The 17,745-nt window shown below is 42.7% G+C and overlaps 1 protein-coding gene across 2 annotated transcripts in view; it reads right to left on the bottom strand.

Annotated features, from left to right (window-relative positions):
• Positions 1 to 12,871, bottom strand: part of cep162 (centrosomal protein 162) — a 74,542-nt gene extending 61,671 nt beyond the window's left edge. The window contains exons 1-5 of one of the 2 annotated variants that reach the window (XM_061715331.1): positions 12,810 to 12,871; positions 11,029 to 11,113; positions 10,591 to 10,714; positions 5,897 to 5,953; positions 278 to 532 (exon numbers count right to left, since the gene is read on the bottom strand). In XM_061715331.1, the coding sequence (XP_061571315.1) occupies positions 278 to 532; positions 5,897 to 5,953; positions 10,591 to 10,714; positions 11,029 to 11,088 (496 nt within the window). In that variant the 5' untranslated portion in view covers positions 11,089 to 11,113; positions 12,810 to 12,871. The remainder of the gene's footprint in view (positions 1 to 277; positions 533 to 5,896; positions 5,954 to 10,590; positions 10,715 to 11,028; positions 11,114 to 12,809) is intronic. The other variant, XM_061715332.1, reaches the window with a different exon arrangement.
• Positions 12,872 to 17,745: the final 4,874 nt, after the last annotated feature.

The raw sequence follows: 17,745 nt of genomic DNA, 5'->3' as shown, positions 1-17,745 counted from the left end.
GCTTGTTAGCAAAATGCTAGCAACATTGCCCTTTGGGCTATTCTGGACGATTGCAATATGGGCATGCCACTACTTGGCATGCCCATAATAACAAATAAATGAAGACTCTAGCCAGTAAACGTCAGACTGGAGCAGGGATGTTCTGCTACATGTCTCACTGCTGTAGGCCAACACTTTCCCTGGTAAAGACGTCGTGCACACACAGAATACTCCAAACACACAGGAGATACTCCTAGGAGACTAGCGGGGCTCTGCAGGGAGGTTGTGTTGAGGTTACCATCGTCCCGTTCCCCCAGGGAACCGCCGGCAGTGCCTGGACTGTCTCTGCTTTCATCAGAACTGTGAAGGTTTCCACCGGCCCGACTGCTCACACTTTCTGAGTAGGAGTCCTTAGATGGAGCCTTGTGTATTTCCACAGGTTGGAAAAGGTCCAAGGCTGCTGCTTCTGGAGCCTTGTCAAAGTGAGCAGGTTTAGACGGAGCCTTACTGCGAGGTTTGGGGACGGGTTTGTGGACGGACTCCTCGCTGACAACTTTGGACAGCAAGAAGAGAGAGAGGGGAGATGAAAACTGTGCCACGTTGGATGAGGGGAGGTCTAATCTACACAAAGTTTTACTTGTCATCTTCTTAAAGTGGGAGAGAGACTACGCTTCCATGCAGTCAATAACCCTTTTGTAACCGGAATATTAGCAATAACCCGGTTGCGCACGGCCATGTAAACACCAATAACCCCTTTGAATAACCGGAGGAGCCGTGCTGCTGATACTGACTACGTTTACATGCAGTCAAAATTCTGGTTATTGCCAATATTCCGGTTACTGAAACATTCGGAATATTCCGTTTGAGAAACCTTGGTGTTGTTTTCGATCAGGATTTGTCGTTAATCAGATTTGTAAAATAGCATTTTTCCATCTCCGTAATATTGCAAAGATTAGGAAAATCCTCTCCCAGAGTGATGCAGAAAACCTAGTTCATGCGTTTGTATCTTCTAGACTAGATTACTGTAATGTGTTATTAGCAGGATGTCCAAGTAATTTGCTGAATAGGCTCCAGCTGATCCAGAATGCAGCAGCACGAGTACTGACAGGAATCAGCAGGAGAGACCACGTCTCTCCAGTGTTAGCGCCGCTCCATTGGCTACCTGTAAAATTCAGAATCCAATTTAAAATTTTATTACTTGCGTATAAAGCCCAAAACGGCTTAGCTCCGCAGTATTTACAAGACCTGATAGTGCCTTATGTTCCTGGCAGAGCTCTCCGTTCTCAGAGTGCAGGTTTACTCGTAGTTCCTAGAGTATCTAAATGTAGATTTGGAGGGCGGGCGTTCTGCTATCAGGCACCATTACTTTGGAACCAACTTCCAATCTGGGTTAAGGAGGCTGACACCACCTCCACCTTTACAACTAAACTTAAAACCTTTCTGTTTAGTAAAGCCTATAGTTAGTGTTTAGTAAACCTCTAGTTAGTGTAAACTCTAGTGTGTCAGAGTCAGTAGTCATAGTTGCAGCTATAGAACAAGACTATAATAGTTAGTCTCAAATATAGCTTCGCGGTAGATATGCTGCTTTAGGTCTCTGCTGCAGGGGGGCACCGACATGATCCACTGGGCGGTGCCTCTCACCCTTCTTCTCCTCTCCTCTTCCCTTCCCCTCTTCTCCTTTTCCATTTGTATTCATTATAAATATCTCATAGCTATCATTTTTGTCCATCGTTCATTTAGTTTCTTGTGCTGCCCCCCCTTTTTTTCTCTTTTGTGCATGTTTGCAGGCTGGAGCTTCGGGAGCTGCGTGCTGGCCTGCTGTCCCGCCCCCCCCCCATCCCCGGTCATCCCGCTGCTGCTTCCACCTGCCTGCTGTGTGCTGCTGACGTCCCAGACCCCCCAGTCTGGCCCTCGGCAGGAGGGTCCCCCCTTATGAGCCTGGTCCTGGTCCAGGTTTCTTCCTCCTAAAGGGGAGTTTTTCTTGCCACTGTTTGGCTTAAGGCTTTTCTCCCACTAGGGGAGTTTTTCCCTGCCATTGTTTATGTAATAATTGCTCGGGGGTTTATGTTCATGTTCTGGGTCTCTGGAAAGTGTTGTGCTCGCCCATGTGCCCATGTGAACTTATAAAATGTATGAACACTTTGTGAATGTGAAAATCGGCTCAGCTGAAAATCGGCTGCAATGTGCCTCCTGGTGATCTCGGCCGAGATAGTCCGTTTGCGACCCCCACTGCCTAGCCCGAGATAGCAAGTTTATGACCCCTAGAGGGGGGGTCAAAACAGATCAAAGCAAGCAAGGAAAGTTTCTGCCAGGGAAACAGACTCCCTGGGGATTTACGACACCCCCTGGGGGGGGGGGGGGGCGGACACAGCGGAGCCCGAAAACCAGGCCTCCAAAATGGTACTGCTTCTTAAATACCAGCAACCCCCCCAGCCTGGAACCCGCTTTAATGTGCCTCTTTGAACAGGCCTCCGTTGCCATGAACTACAACCCCCAGCATGCCTTGCGTGGGGCGGGGGGCGGCGCCTACAAGCGGCGCGCATCCAATCACAAACGAGGCACCGATGACGTCACCGCAGCGCGCGTAGGATCAAAACCCTGCTGCTGCTCCTTTTCTCACGCTTCCGATCACCCTCTCATGCTGAGCAGCTAGACCTTTGGCTGCGTGCCCATCTCCTTCTCCCCCCCTGGGAGGGGGGAGAGAAGATCCAGCGGAGCGTTGCTCCACGGCCGGCCCATGCTCTGCATGCTCTCGCTCCAGCTTGGCCTGGAGATCCGCTGCGGTCACGGAGCGAGGCAGCGCTCCGGCCCTCCTGCTCCTCTTAACCTTTTCTCTGCTTGAGTTCCCTTAGCCCGGAAGCCAGATTCTCCCAGATCCGTGAGCCCGCGCCTTGGTGAAAGACGGCGACGGCCCTGATTCCAGTGGACTGTCCTCGCACGCCTGGAGGCGCGTCAAGCGGCTCTGTGATCGGAGAGACCTGCCCGGCTGTGAGACGCAGAAAGACTGCATCTCTTTTCAAAGGAGGAACGTGGAGAGCAAGCTGAGCAGCTGCCCGCCCCGGGGAACCCCTGCAGGATCGTCCTGCCCGTGGGGTCTCCACAGGACTGAGCCGAGCCGCATGGTGGAGCCGAGAGAAACGAGGCCGCATCGGACTGGAACCCCGACAGAGCCCGCAGCCCAGATCCAGAATCCAGAGGAGACGTGAGGTGGCGTGTGGGCGATCAGTCAGTTAGAACGGTGTAAAGCTGAACTTATGTTTAATGAGATTACTGTATGCGTATTACTGTACGTTATCATTATTGTGTTCTTTATCATCTTTATTATTATCACATTTGATTCTTTTCTTTTCATTCCATGCATTTTAACTTTCATTTCATTTCTATTGATTGTTGTTTTTCTAGTTAGTTAATGGTTTTATGATACTTAAGATTGTGCCGTCAGGATTTATTGGGTATTTATTTACCATCTTTTGATACCCGTATGTAAATAAATTCTGATTGATTTTTTTACGAGTGGTTGTTGTTATTTCATGCAAGATTTGGTCACAAATTGATTTGTTTAAGCAGAGCCTAGTGTTCGGATATCACGCCTTCACTGTTATTCTGTAAGATATAGTAAGATTTGCTGTTCTGCAGGATAATTCAAATCATAATGAGACTGATTTTCTGCTGTTTAGTTATCCAATTTCTCTGCTTAAGGAACAGAGTGGTGCCCCGAGGATTTTATTTATCATATTGATCATTTCAATTTGATAAATAGTCAACTTTATTAATTATTAATAATTATTAATAAAATTATTAATACAATTATTAATAACCCTGTCTGACAGGAAGCAGTGGGTGAAGCTGGGGAAACATGTCTCTGACCCGCGGACCATCAGCACCGGATCCCCTCAAGGCTGCGTTCTCTCTCCTCTACTCTTCTCCCTGTACACCAACAGCTGCACCTCCAGTCATCAGTCTGTCAAGCTCCTGAAGTTTGCGGACGACACCACCCTCATTGGACTAATCTCTGATGGGGATGAGTCCGCCTACAGGTGGGAGGTGGACCAGCTGGTGACCTGGTGCGGCCAGAACAACCTAGAGCTCAACGCTCTAAAGACAGTGGAGATGATAGTGGACTACAGGAGGAACGCAGCCCCACCGGCCCCCCTCACCCTGTGTGACTCCCCAGCAGACACTGTGGAGTCCCACCGCTTCCTGGGGACCATCATATCCCAGGACCTCAAGTGGGAGCTGAACATCACCTCCCTCACCAAAAAAGCCCAGCAGAGGATGTACTTCCTGCGGCAGCTGAAGAAATTCAACCTGCCAAAGACAATGATGGTGCAGTTTTACACGGCCATCATTGAGTCCATCCTCACCTCCTCCATCACCATCTGGTACGCTGCTGCCGCTGTGAAGGACAGAAGCAGGCTGCAGCGTATCATCCGCTCTGCAGAGAAGGTGATTGGCTGCAATCTTCCATCTCTCCAGGACCTGCACGCCTCCAGGACCCTGAAGCGTGCAGGAAAGATTGCAGCAGATCCTCCCACCCCGGACACAAACTGTTCCAGACTCTTCCCTCTGGCAGGAGGCTGCGGTCCATCAGGACCAAAACCTCACGCCATAAAAACAGTTTTTTCCCATCTGCAGCCTTCCTCATCAACAAGGCCCCGGTCCCCCCTCCCCCCCCCCCCCCCCCCGACTACCACGGACTGCCCCCCCATCCCACTCTACGTTACATTAACGTAAAAACTCCAATCCCGTAACTTTTGCACAGACTCATATCCGGCACTTTACAAACCTCATTGTACATTTCTGTCTATACCTTCTACCTATCCTAAGTTTCTAAGTCACTTCTGTACAGACTCACCCGGCACTTTAAAACCTCATTTTGTACATTTCCGGTCTACATTTTATTTTATTTCACTGTTTATACTTGTTATTATTGTTTATACATGTCATTTTATTTTATCTCTTATATATTTGTTTTTTATATTTGTATTGTGTTGCACCAATCCCCATAACAATTTCCTCGTGTGAAAACTTGGCAATAAACCCTTTTCTGATTCTGATTCTGATTCTGATAACTGGACAGCCAAGCTACCCGAGTCGCACTACAAAAGCGTCTAGAGACAACACCTGTTGTATTAGACGCTATACAAATAAAATTTAATTGAACCGGAGCGGCTGGTTCAGTTCAGGGCAGAGATCCAGAAGGAAGATCCAGACTAAACCAGCTGATGGTCCAGTCTTAGATCGGTGTGGTCCCTGAAGACTCGCTGCATCCTGATCCTGCATCAGCAGGTTCCTCTAACGGAGCCAAAGCTCCATCAGGATTTGCAGGTTCCATCGTTGAGCTCCTGCCTTTAGTTTTTTGTTCAGATCATGTGGTTGATTGTGAGATTGTTGCAGTTCCACTGGTGTGTAACTTATCTGGTGATGTTGTGAACTTATTGTTGACGTCACGTTTCCTAATATTCTGGACTTCACTGCATCACCAACGAGTATCCCCAACAGACAAAACCTCAGAAAAGTGCGTACGCCAGACATGATGTGTGCGTGAAAGAATCAAATCACTTTTTGAACATCCAACCGTGAGCGTAGAAAGTGGCGTACGCACGTTTTGTTCGCCGCACTCTTAGTACATGACAAAACAAAAGAGCCCAACTTTGCTAATACCACTGAACGTGGGAGAATGTGACTTTAGAAAAGGATCCAGTTTTAATTCCTGAACTGTAAACGGCTACATCACAACCAAGTTTTACACACTAACTTTATTTGCATTTTAAAGTCGTATATATTTGGGTAAAAATTAAATACTTTCAAGTTTAAATAAATTAGCAGTCAAGTGTGACTACAAATAGCCATTTCATTAATTGGATATTTTAACTAAATGACTGTGTAGTGAGAGCTCATGTCAGGTTGTACTTACGCTTGTGGATCTCTGGCTCTGGTTTTTTGGATTTGATAAATCTGCGTTTGGCCAGTGCTGGGAGGAGAGGAGAGGTTTGGTTTTAACAAGCCCTTTATTGACCAATTCACAACACAAATTACATCATCAACCCATCCATCCGTTTTCTATACCCGCTTTATCCTCTCTATCCAGGAGTCCACCCTGGACAGGTCGCCAGAGAAAAATGGATCGCTGCAATTCACAGAAACAACTGGATTCCAGACACAGAAACGTGGATTTGCAGTTCCCATTTTGTATCAGGTAATGTTGGATTTTTGGGTAGCTAACGTTAAACGGTCCAATCATAAAGTTCCGTGTCCTCATCACTTTAATTTCTACAACAAATCCTGCTTTGAAGTCGGACCAAGCGTCAAGACTTTTGTAGGAAGGAAGAATGAAAAGAAGGAAAGAAAGAAGGAAGGAAGGGAGAAAAGAAGGATGGAAGGAAGGGAGGAAATAAGGAAGGAAGGAAGAAAAGAGGAAGGGAAGAAGGAAGGAGAGAGCAGGAAGAAAGAAGGAAGGGAAAAAGGAAGGAAGGAAGGAAGGAAACAAGGAAGGAAGGGAGAAAAGAGGAAGGGAAGAAGGAAGGAGAGAGCAGGAGGAAAGAAGGAAGGGAAAAAGGAAGGAAGGAAGGAAGGAAGGAAGGAAGGAAGGAAGGAAGGAAGGAAGAAAAGAGGAAGGGAAGAAGGAAAGAAGGAAGGAAGGGAGACAAGAGCAAAGGAAGGAGAGAGCAGGAGGAAATAAGGAAGGAAGGGAAAAAAGAAGGAAGGAAGGAAGGAAGGGAGAAAAGAGGAAGGGAAGAAGGAAAGAAGGAAGGAAGGAAGAGAGAAAAGAGGAGGAGATGAAGCAAGGAAGGAAGGAAGGAAGGAAGGAAGGAAGGGAGAAAAAAGGAAGGGAGAAAAGAGGAAGGAAGGAAGGAAGGAAGGAAGGAAGGAAGAAGGGAGAAAAGAGGAAGGAAGGAAGGAGAGAGCATGAGGAAAGAAGGAAGGAAGGAAGGAAGGAAGGAAGAAGGGAGAAAAGAGGAAGGAAGGAAGGAGAGAGCATGAGGAAAGAAGGAAGGAAGGAAGGAAGGGAAAAGAAGGAAGGGAGGAAGGAAAGAAGGAAGGAAGGAAGGAAGGGAGAAAAGAGGAAGGGATGAAGGAAGGAAGGAAGGAAGAAAAGAGGAAGGGAAGGAGGAAGGAAGGAAGGAAAGAAAGAAAGAGGAAGGGAAGAAAGGAAGAAAAGAGGAAGGAAGGAAGGAAGGAAGGAAGGAAGGAAGGAAGGAAGGAAGGAAGGAAGAAAAAAGGAAGGGAGAAAAGGAGGAAGGAAGGAAGGGAGAAAAGAGGAAGGGAGAAAAGGAAGGAAGGAAGGAAGGAAGGAAGGAAGGAAGGAAGGAAGGAAGGAAGAAAAGAGAGAGCAGGAGGAAAGAAGGAACAGGAGATTTAGGTCATCTTGACCCGTAGACAGTACAAGGGTTAAACAATGATACCAGATCTCACACTAAAATGACAGAAAAGTGTAAACTGGGGAGTGTTTGAATGATATCTTAACATCAACAGTTGCCTAGGAAAGAAGGAAGGAAGGAAGGGAGAAAAGAGGAAGGGTAGAAGGAAGGGAGTAGGGAAGGAAGGAAGGGAGAAAAGAGGAAGGGATGAAGGAAGGAAGGAAGGAAGGAAGGAAGGAAGGAAGGAAGGAAGGAAGGAAGGAAGGAAGGAAGGAAGAAAAGAGGAAGGGTAGAAGGAAGGGAGTAGGGAAGGAAGGAAGGGAGAAAAGAGGAAGGGATGAAGGAAGGAAGGAAGGAAGGAAGGAAGAAAAAGGAAGGGAAGGAGGAAGGAAGGAAGGGAGGAAGGAAAGAGGAAGGGAGAAAAGAGGAAGGAAGGAAGGAAGGAGGGAGAAAAGAGGAAGGAAGGAAGGAGGGAAGAAAAGGGGAAGGGTAGAAGGAAGGGAGTAGGGAAGGAAGGAAGAAAAAGGAAGGGAAGGAGGAAGGAAGGAAGGGAGGAAGGAAAGAGGAAGGGAGAAAAGAGGAAGGAAGGAAGGAAGGAGGGAGAAAAGAGGAAGGAAGGAAGGAGGGAAGAAAAGGGGAAGGGTAGAAGGAAGGGAGTAGGGAAGGAAGGAAGGGAGAAAAGAGGAAGGGATGAAGGAAGGAAGGAAGGAAGGAAGGAAGGAAGGAAGGAAGGAAGAAAAGAGGAAGGGTAGAAGGAAGGGAGTAGGGAAGGAAGGAAGGGAGAAAAGAGGAAGGGATGAAGGAAGGAAGGAAGGAAGGAAGGAAGAAAAAGGAAGGGAAGGAGGAAGGAAGGAAGGGAGGAAGGAAAGAGGAAGGGAGAAAAGAGGAAGGAAGGAAGGAAGGAAGGGAGAAAAGAGGAAGGGTAGAAGGAAGGGAGTAGGGAAGGAAGGAAGGGAGAAAAGAGGAAGGGATGAAGGAAGGAAGGAAGGAAGGAAGGAAGAAAAAGGAAGGGAAGGAGGAAGGAAGGAGGAAGGGAGAAAAGAGGAAGGAAGGAAGGAAGGAAGGGAGAAAAGAGGAAGGGTAGAAGGAAGGGAGTAGGGAAGGAAGGAAGGGAGAAAAGAGGAAGGGATGAAGGAAGGAAGGAAGGAAGGAAGGAAGGAAGGAAGAAAAAGGAAGGGAAGGAGGAAGGAAGGAAGGGAGGAAGGAAAGAGGAAGGGAGAAAAGAGGAAGGAAGGAAGGAAGGAAGGGAGAAAAGAGGAAGGGTAGAAGGAAGGGAGTAGGGAAGGAAGGAAGGGAGAAAAGAGGAAGGGATGAAGGAAGGAAGGAAGGAAGGAAGGAAGGAAGGAAGGAAGGAAGGAAGGAAGGAAGGAAGGAAAGAGGAAGGGTAGAAGGAAGGGAGTAGGGAAGGAAGGAAGGGAGAAAAGAGGAAGGGATGAAGGAAGGAAGGAAGGAAGGAAGGAAGGAAGAAAAAGGAAGGGAAGGAGGAAGGAAGGAAGGGAGGAAGGAAAGAGGAAGGGAGAAAAGAGGAAGGAAGGAAGGAAGGAGGGAGAAAAGAGGAAGGAAGGAAGGAGGGAGAAAAGAGGAAGGAAGGAAGGAAGGAAGGAAGGGAGAAAAGAGGAAAGGAAGGAGAGAGCAGGAGGAAAGAAGGAAGGAAGGGAAAAAAGAAGGAAGGAAGGAAGGAAGGAAGGAAGGAAGGAAGGAAGGAAGAAAAAGGAAGGGAAGGAGGAAGGAAGGAAGGGAGGAAGGAAAGAGGAAGGGAGAAAAGAGGAAGGAAGGAAGGAAGGAGGGAGAAAAGAGGAAGGAAGGAAGGAGGGAGAAAAGAGGAAGGAAGGAAGGAAGGAAGGGAGAAAAGAGGAAAGGAAGGAGAGAGCAGGAGGAAAGAAGGAAGGAAGGGAAAAAAGAAAGAAGGAAGGAAGGAAGGAAGGAAGGAAGGAAGGAAGGGAGAAAACAAGGAAAGGAAGGAAGGAAGAAAACAAGGAAAGGAAGGAAGGAAGAAAAGAGGAAGGGAAGAAGGAAGGAGAGAGCAGGAGGAAAGAAGGAAGGAAGGGAAAAAGAAGGAAGGGAGGAAGGAAGGAACGCAGGGAGAAAAGAGGAAGGAAGGAAGGAAGGAAGGAAGGAAGGAAGGAAGGAAGGAAGAAAAGAGGAAGGGTAGAAGGAAGGGAGTAGGGAAGGAAGGAAGGGAGAAAAGAGGAAGGGATGAAGGAAGGAAGGAAGGAAGGAAGGAAGGAAGGAAGGAAGGAAGGAAGGAAGGAAGGAAGGAAGGAAGAAAAAAGGAAGGGAAGGAGGAAGGAAGGAAGGGAGGAAGGAAAGAGGAAGGGAGAAAAGAGGAAGGAAGGAAAGAGGAAGGGAAGAAGGAAGGAAGGAAGGAGGGAGAAAAGAGGAAGGAAGGAAGGAAGGAAGGAAGGGAGAAAAGAGGAAAGGAAGGAGAGAGCAGGAGGAAAGAAGGAAGGAAGGGAAAAAAGAAGGAAGGAAGGAAGGAAGGAAGGAAGGAAGGAAGGAAGGAAGGAAGGAAGGGAGAAAAGAGGAAGGAAGGAAGGAAGGAAGGAAGAAAACAAGGAAAGGAAGGAAGGAAGAAAAGAGGAAGGGAAGAAGGAAGGAGAGAGCAGGAGGAAAGAAGGAAGGAAGGGAGGAAGGAAGGAACGCAGGGAGAAAAGAGGAAGGAAGGAAGGAAGGAAGGAAGGAAGGAAGGAAGGAAGGAAGGAAGGAAGGAAGGAAGGAAGGAAAGAGGAAGTGAGAAGGAAGGAGAGAGCAGGAGGAAAGAAGGAAGGAAGGAAGGGAAAAAGAAGGAAGGGAGGAAGGAAGGAACGCAGGGAGAAAAGAGGAAGGGATGAAGGAAGGAAGGAAGGAAGGAAGGAAGTAAGGAAGGAAGGAAGGAAGGAAGGAAGGAAGGAAGGAAGAAAAGAGGAAGTGAGAAGGAAGGAGAGAGCAGGAGGAAAGAAGGAAGGAAGGAAGGGAAAAAGAAGGAAGGGAGGAAGGAAGGAACGCAGGGAGAAAAGAGGAAGGGAGGAAGGAAGGAAGGAAGGAAGGAAGGAAGGAAGGAAGGAAGGAAGGGAGGAAGGAAGGGAGAAAAGAGGAAGTGAGAAGGAAGGAGAGAGCAGGAGGAAAGAAGGAACAGGAGATTTAGGTCATCTTGACCCGTAGACAGTACAAGGGTTAAACAATGATACCAGATCTCACACTAAAATGACAGAAAAGTGTAAACTGGGGAGTGTTTGAATGATATCTTAACATCAACAGTTAAAACCCTTACCTTCCTCTGTTCCCCCACTGCTGTGTTGGTCATCTTGCCACCATGACGCTGTTGTTTTCTGGCTGCTTTTCACATGGCGCTGCTTGTCAGGGGAGGCCAAATCCACAGAGTCATCTGAAACAGACTTCCAGAGAAACACATGGAAGCAGAGCAATGACATTCCAGTTCATCTCACCGTCAGACGCTCGGCTCTCTGGCCCACGTCCCGTGTTTGGCACTCATTTCTTCACACCAAGTGAATTAAACTGAAACAGCCTTGAGTTCAAATGGAGTATGTATTTGCAGCAAAATTACCATAAATGGAGGCACATGGATCAATGGAGCTTTGTCAAAACAAACTACTTTATTATTTGCAAAGCATGCCTGAAAACAGGTATGTTGCCGCAGTCCTTGTTGGCATAATTACTTCCCAGTTAAACCGTTCTTCGATGTTCTTACCTCTTTCAAAAACTGCTCAAACTGTGCGTCCAGCTGTTCCTTGGTCAGCCTGTGAGACATACGGTAGTTATAACGCTCAGCACAACTGCAAAAGAAAAGGAAGTCAAAAGTAAACTCAACAAGTTTGGTAACAAAACATACTCACTCATCACTTTCTCTAAGCACCCAAATCTAAATTATTAAATAGGATGCTCTTTAAATTACATATGTAGCATTTTATTGATAGGTAAGATTGCGATTTTTTTTTCTTTCTTGTGACATCAATATAAAATGATAATTTGCTTGTACATGGCAATCATTTTGGGAGTTGTAGTGGATAAAGATGAGCATGAATGCATGAATGCTGCAGTCACATTCAGTGGTCCTGAACTGATGAAAAACGGCTAAAGAGACATTTTTGAGCTCTTACATATGAGCTATGCTTTTCCATAAAAGGGGGTGATTGATTTGAAGGGATCAAGTCGAGAAATTAAGTAACAGAATCATCTGGATATTGTATTTATAAAACAAATGCAAGTGCCTAGTCTAGACATTTTTGTTTTTGTAATTGCATTACAGAAAATCAGAATATTCTAATTTTCTGAGACAGTTCTGTATAATCTAAACACACGTGTTTAAGATACGCAGGACCATTTCTCAACTATTTTCATAGCTGTTTTCATTTAACAAAGTGAAACTAATAGAAATATAATAATGTTTTCACACCGTTTTTCAACGTCTGATAGACTTTGTCATTATGCCCATGTCATAAAAGATATAAAGAGCACAAGAGAACCGGCGTTTTGAAATACTAAAGAACCTCGCGAATCAAGTTTGTTGTTTTAAATTATACCGCCGCTTTTCCGGTTCATATTTTCAAAATAAGACAAGCTTCCACCGTGATACGTGGGCTTTAAAATCATCATGAAAAATACTCAAATATTTACATAATATAATAATACAGGACTGTCTCAGAAAATGCGAATATTGTGATAAAGTTCATGCAATTAAAAAAACAAAAGTGTCATACATTCTGGATTCATTACAAATCAACTGAAATATTACAAGCCTTTTATTATTTTAATATTGCTGATCGTGGCTTACAGCTTAAGAAAACTGAAAACAGCATATAATAATAATAATAATAATAATAATAATAATAATAATAATAATAATATCTCAAAAAATTATAATATTCTGGGAATCTTAATCTTAAACTGTAAGCCATAATCAGCAATATTAAAAAAATAAAAGGCTTACAATATTTCAGTTGATTTGTAATGAATCCGGAATGTATGACATTTTTTTTTTTTTTTTTAAATTGCATTACACAAAATAAATAAGTGTATCAAAATATTCTAATTTTCTGAGACAGTCCTGTATATAAATACAATATTATATTTTCATATAATCATATTTCATTTCTTTAATTTTGGCCATAAATGTAAAAAGATATCAATACTACTTCTTAAATCTTAAGGTGGAAATGCCAAATCGATTGTCATTTACATTAGAACTGGGGGAAAAACTCGCGTTTTGAATTAAAGTGTTTTCTTATTTTCACACGTTAAGTGGCTGGTTATAATGTGAAAATCCCGTCAGCTGATTTCCGGTGTGATTGTGTGAAACTTGAACCAGCTCTCAAGAGCTAAAACAGCTCAATCTGCTCCGGTCACAAGCACAAACACAGGCCTGACTAATGACTCCAACAGTTCTCCACACATGTATATACTCATGTATATACTCGCTACTGGACGGACATGTACACCGTTTCAACAGAGCTCGGTTTAACAGTCACTTACTTGATGTTGTCGCTCCGTCGAGCTGAACCATGGATCTATTTGAACCCTCTCTTATTGTTTTGAGTATCCGCTAGTTCCCGCGACAACGAGCCGGTGACAGATCGATCTGATTGGCTGTGGAGAAGACGCGTCATCAGTGATTATACGGAAACCAGAGCGATCTGACGGAAACGTGTCATCTTTTTTTTATTTTAATTTTATAAACTTTATTTAACATTTCAATTTACGAAATTCCTTTGAGGAAAAAGCTGCATCTGAAACATTACAAGCTCACAACACATAGGCAAATACTATAATATCGAAAATTATCCGACTTTGATAAACAGATGCTTCTCTCATGGTCATTAATTTATAAACATAATTTTTCTTCACATAGATACTACTTATGGAACAATGAAGACATTATATACAGAAAAAAAAAACATTTTTTTACCCTCACTGGTTTTCTTATACCATTCTTTTGGTTGGTCAGCTGTTTAATTCAAATGGCTTACTCTTGACATATCAAGAATATTTGTTGAAATTCAATATTATTGTCTCCGTTAACGAATTTAAAGGAGCTGTATGTAAGAGCAATAATAAAACAAATCATAAAATGACCCTGATATGTCAACAGACATTTAAAAATCATGTTCATTTCAAATACTTCTGTCACTGACAACAGCACTCAAGCCAGGATATTCCAGTTTAAAAAGAGGAGTTGCAGCCCTCAACCTATGTTTATGTTGTCATTTTTTGTTTTGGCCTAAAGCTCCACCCTCCACCTATCTCCCAATCACCAAGTCAGTATTGTTTCTGAAGCTCCACCCTCCACCTATCTCCCAATCACCAAGTCAGTATTGTTTCTGAAGCTCCACCCTCCACCTATCTCCCAATCACCAAGTCAGTATTGTTTCTGAAGCTCCACCCTCCACCTATCTCCCAATCACCAAGTCAGTATTGTTTCTGAAGCTCCACCCTCCACCTATCTCCCAATCACCAAGTCAGTATTGTTTCGGCATCCGGGTTGCCAGCTCGGCTCTAATTATGGCAGCCATGGCAGCCTACGTTCCTGCTGCATTCTGCAGCCTACCTGGCAACCTCTGGTCGGGGGGAGGAGGGGGAGGGTACACGCCGCTCAACAATATTTAGAAAGTGACTGCAGTACCAGTTTTGGACATTTCTTACAGACGGCTCCTTTAATGTAATTATAAACGCAATCCCTACTGGAGTCGTTATGTTATTTAAAAGTACGACGGGACTGAACTTAAATTTAAATTTGTCTTTTGATCCGACCAAACTTGAACTTGGTGAGATTTGTTTCTCCTCAAGACGTAATAATAATCGTCTTTTACGTGCATTGTTTCAGAAGGATGTTGTATCAATTCCTTATGTGGTTTCTTATTGGAATAACCTTGTTAACTATCTTGATTGGAAAAAGATTTGGTCGTTACCCGCAAAATACTTAATTACAAATAAAATGAAAGAAGTATCTTTTAAAATAATTCAAAGAGTCTACCCATGTAAAAAAAAATGTCAACGCTTCAAAAAAGACATAGACACTGCCTGTTGTTTCTGTGAAGGATCAATGAAGATGTTTTTCATTTATTCTGGAGTTGCTCTTTCACTACAACATGGGTCCATATCTGTCATTTGATTAGAGTTTGTGTTGAACCACATTTCTCCCTTTGCTTTGAACATGTATTGTTTGGCTTCATTGACTATCCTTCTGTAAATAAAAAACAAGTTTATATTATTAAGCTTATTATACTTTTGACAAAATGGTTTATTCATAAATCCCAGTATACTAATCAAAATCCGTCTTTTTTGTATTTTTGAAAATGAGGTCAAACAATACATTAGAACCATTAGTCTCTCCACCAATGCAAAGGCCATCAAGACCTTAAGTTTATGTCTCTTTTCAATGTATTTTTGTAGTTCATTGTTTCAAGGTGTCCTGATTTTCCGCCGCTGAGTGTGTGTCTCCCCCTGGTGGTGGATTGTGTTGTTTGCATCTTGTCTTTAATAAAAAAAAATAAAAAAAAACACATAAGCAAATATACATTAGTCTTCTACGTGTAGATACATTGTAAACATCTATACAGTATTTCTAATTGGTAACAGGACAAGAAAACAAGATAAAAAAAAGATTAAATAAAATAAAACAATCATAGGGGTTGAAACAAGATTGTAATTTAAAGAGCAAGAGACTGACATGGTTTCATCTTAATCATTTATAGACTGATTTTCTTCTGATAGTACCTTTATGGATGTTATATTTTTTTGATGGATTGATTGATTGATTGAATTGTTTATTTCAAACACATAAGGAAAAAAATGTAAAATTTTAAAACAAATTTAAAACATACAGAAAAAAAGCAACAACAACAAAAACGTAATACAAACAGGGAAAAAAAACAGTGTCCGAAAAGGAGCAGGTAGAAGTAAAACGTATTTAACCCTGCCCCTTTGTTACCTCTATTATAAATCAAACATAAATATTAATAATAAATAGCTGCTAATTTACCTATTAGGCTACAGATTTTCCCATTGGTTGAACCTTTGCACCTAACCAGCTAACAAACACAATCTTTCCTTAAAATAACTCCTCAATCAAATAACTTCCCAGAACTATATCATTTTTTTCTTTCATTTTTAAAACAGACTATGGAGGTTTTGCTGTTTTTCCATTTATTTTTATGTATATGATATTTTCCTATGATGAGAATTCACCATCTTGGAACCTTCTTTGACAGACCATCATATAAATCATGACCTGAAACTTGCTAAACAAAGAGTTGTTGATCCCGATCTTTAACCAGCGATAAACATCTTGCTAAAAAAGCTTTGTGACCGAACAAGAAAAGAATAAGTGTTCAATTGCTTCGTGTTCTGTCTTACAAAATACACAAGGATCTACTTCCAAATTGAACCTTCTCCTTAGGGTTTCAGCAGCAGGATAAATATTGTTTATTATTTTAAACTGAATTTCTTTTGCTTTGGGTGAAATTGGCCATTTAAGATAACTGCTGTATGTCTTTGTTAACGTTACTTCATTATCTGTTATCTTTATTTTTGTTGATTTTTTGATCTCATTGAATAGCTTTTCTTTAAACACACTTCCAAGTATTTTGTTATTACACTTTCTTTCACCAAATTTCAATTCACCAACTTTTAAATCAGGCAGTTTGACAAACACATTTGAGTGTGTAAGAATATTTTTTATCATGTAATTCAAGGCAAGTGGAATAAAGTGGAATAGCTCTACAGATTAGATTAAATTCTCTATAAGAGCAATTTAAACTAAACTTTTCTACAAATGTATTAAAATTGCAATAAATTGCCATTTACATCCAACAAGTCAGTAACATAGAGGACTTTTTAGGAAACGTGTCATCATCCAACGCTAAATCCGCAGTAGCTCTGTTCGTTTATTCATTTTTAACTTATCACGTTGTTATTTTATAATTCAAAATAAATTAAAGAAGTGCAGAATATGAGGAAACATGACGTCAGCAATAAGTTCACAACCACAGGAAGGACACGACAGTCCCCACATCACCAGATAAGTTCCGCCATTTTCGGCTTTTGGGTTTACGTGCACTTTTAGTATGGATACTACACACTCTTTTATAAATGAGGCCCCAGGTCTGCACCAGGAAGGCCTAGAGGTACGAGCTGCGGCAGGGAAAGAGACGTGGTTCTGTGGGGACAGCCGAGGATGCCGGGGCACCGGCCAGGATAGCTGCAGGGGAACGACTGATCACCAGTAGGCCCGATTTAGATCCCATTACAAGGACAACGTTGGATCACGCTGCTGTGCTCATCCTCACCTGTCCTGAATCGGAGCTGGTGGAGCTGCGGTTCGCCAACGGAGACGAGCGGGACATCAGCAGCTGTACGCCGGCCAACGCCAAGGAATGTGTAGCTACCAACAAGGAATGGCCATTGTTTAATTGTGTGCACACATGACTTTGCACGTAAAAATCCAATGCATTGGTCGCTGTGACTGGGACCGAGCGTGTTTGACTGCAAATTTGCCCAATTGGTAACACATTCCCAAAGCGGAGCCAGTCGGTTCAGATACTATACAGGACTGTCTCAGAAAATTAGAATATTGTGATAAAGTCCTTTATTTTCTGTAATGCAAAAATTTCATACATTCTGGATTCATTACAAATCAACTGAAATATTGCAAGCCTTTTATTATTTTAATATTGCTGATCATGGTTTACAGTTTAAGAAATCTCAAATATCCTATCTCAAAAAATTTGAATATTCTGGGAATCTTAATCTTAAAATGTAAACCATAATCAGTAATATTAAAATAATAAAAGGCTTGCAATATTTCAGTTGATTTGTAATGAATCCAGAATGTATGACATTTTTGTTTTTTTAATTGCATTACAGAAAATAAAGAACTTTATCACAATATTCAAATTTTCTGAACCAGTCCTGTAGATACTGCTGTAGCGGATACAACTAAAGTACTGTTGAAAGCTACATAAACACATGTCTCCTCAAATGGTCAGTGGATGCAAACAGAAAGCATGTCAATATTATTTTCTTTTCTTTTATATTTTTTGCCACAAATGGAACCTCATGTTAACACCCCCCCACAGAGGAGGCCCAACTACTGACTGGATCCAACCATCAGCTCTCTCTGTCAATTAACAATCCTGTTGCAGGTTTTTTTTAAAGATTCTAATTTTCATAAATTATGAGTTTAATCAACAAATTTGGGATATTATAAACTGATATCTAACTAAATCACTACATTCTGACTAAGCCAGGGGTCGGCAACCCAAAATGTTGAAAGAGCCATATTGGACCAAAAACAAATATGTCTGGAGCCGCAAAAAATGAAAAGTCTTGTATTAGAATGAAGGCAAAATGTTGAGAAAAAAGTCGAAATGTTGAGAAAAAAGTTGAAATTTCGAGAAGAAAAGTCAAAATG

This window comes from Cololabis saira, chromosome 3 (assembly GCF_033807715.1).
Source record: "Cololabis saira isolate AMF1-May2022 chromosome 3, fColSai1.1, whole genome shotgun sequence".
NCBI classification, from domain to species: domain Eukaryota; kingdom Metazoa; phylum Chordata; class Actinopteri; order Beloniformes; family Belonidae; genus Cololabis; species Cololabis saira.
This window is presented reverse-complemented; position numbering and strand designations above follow the sequence as displayed.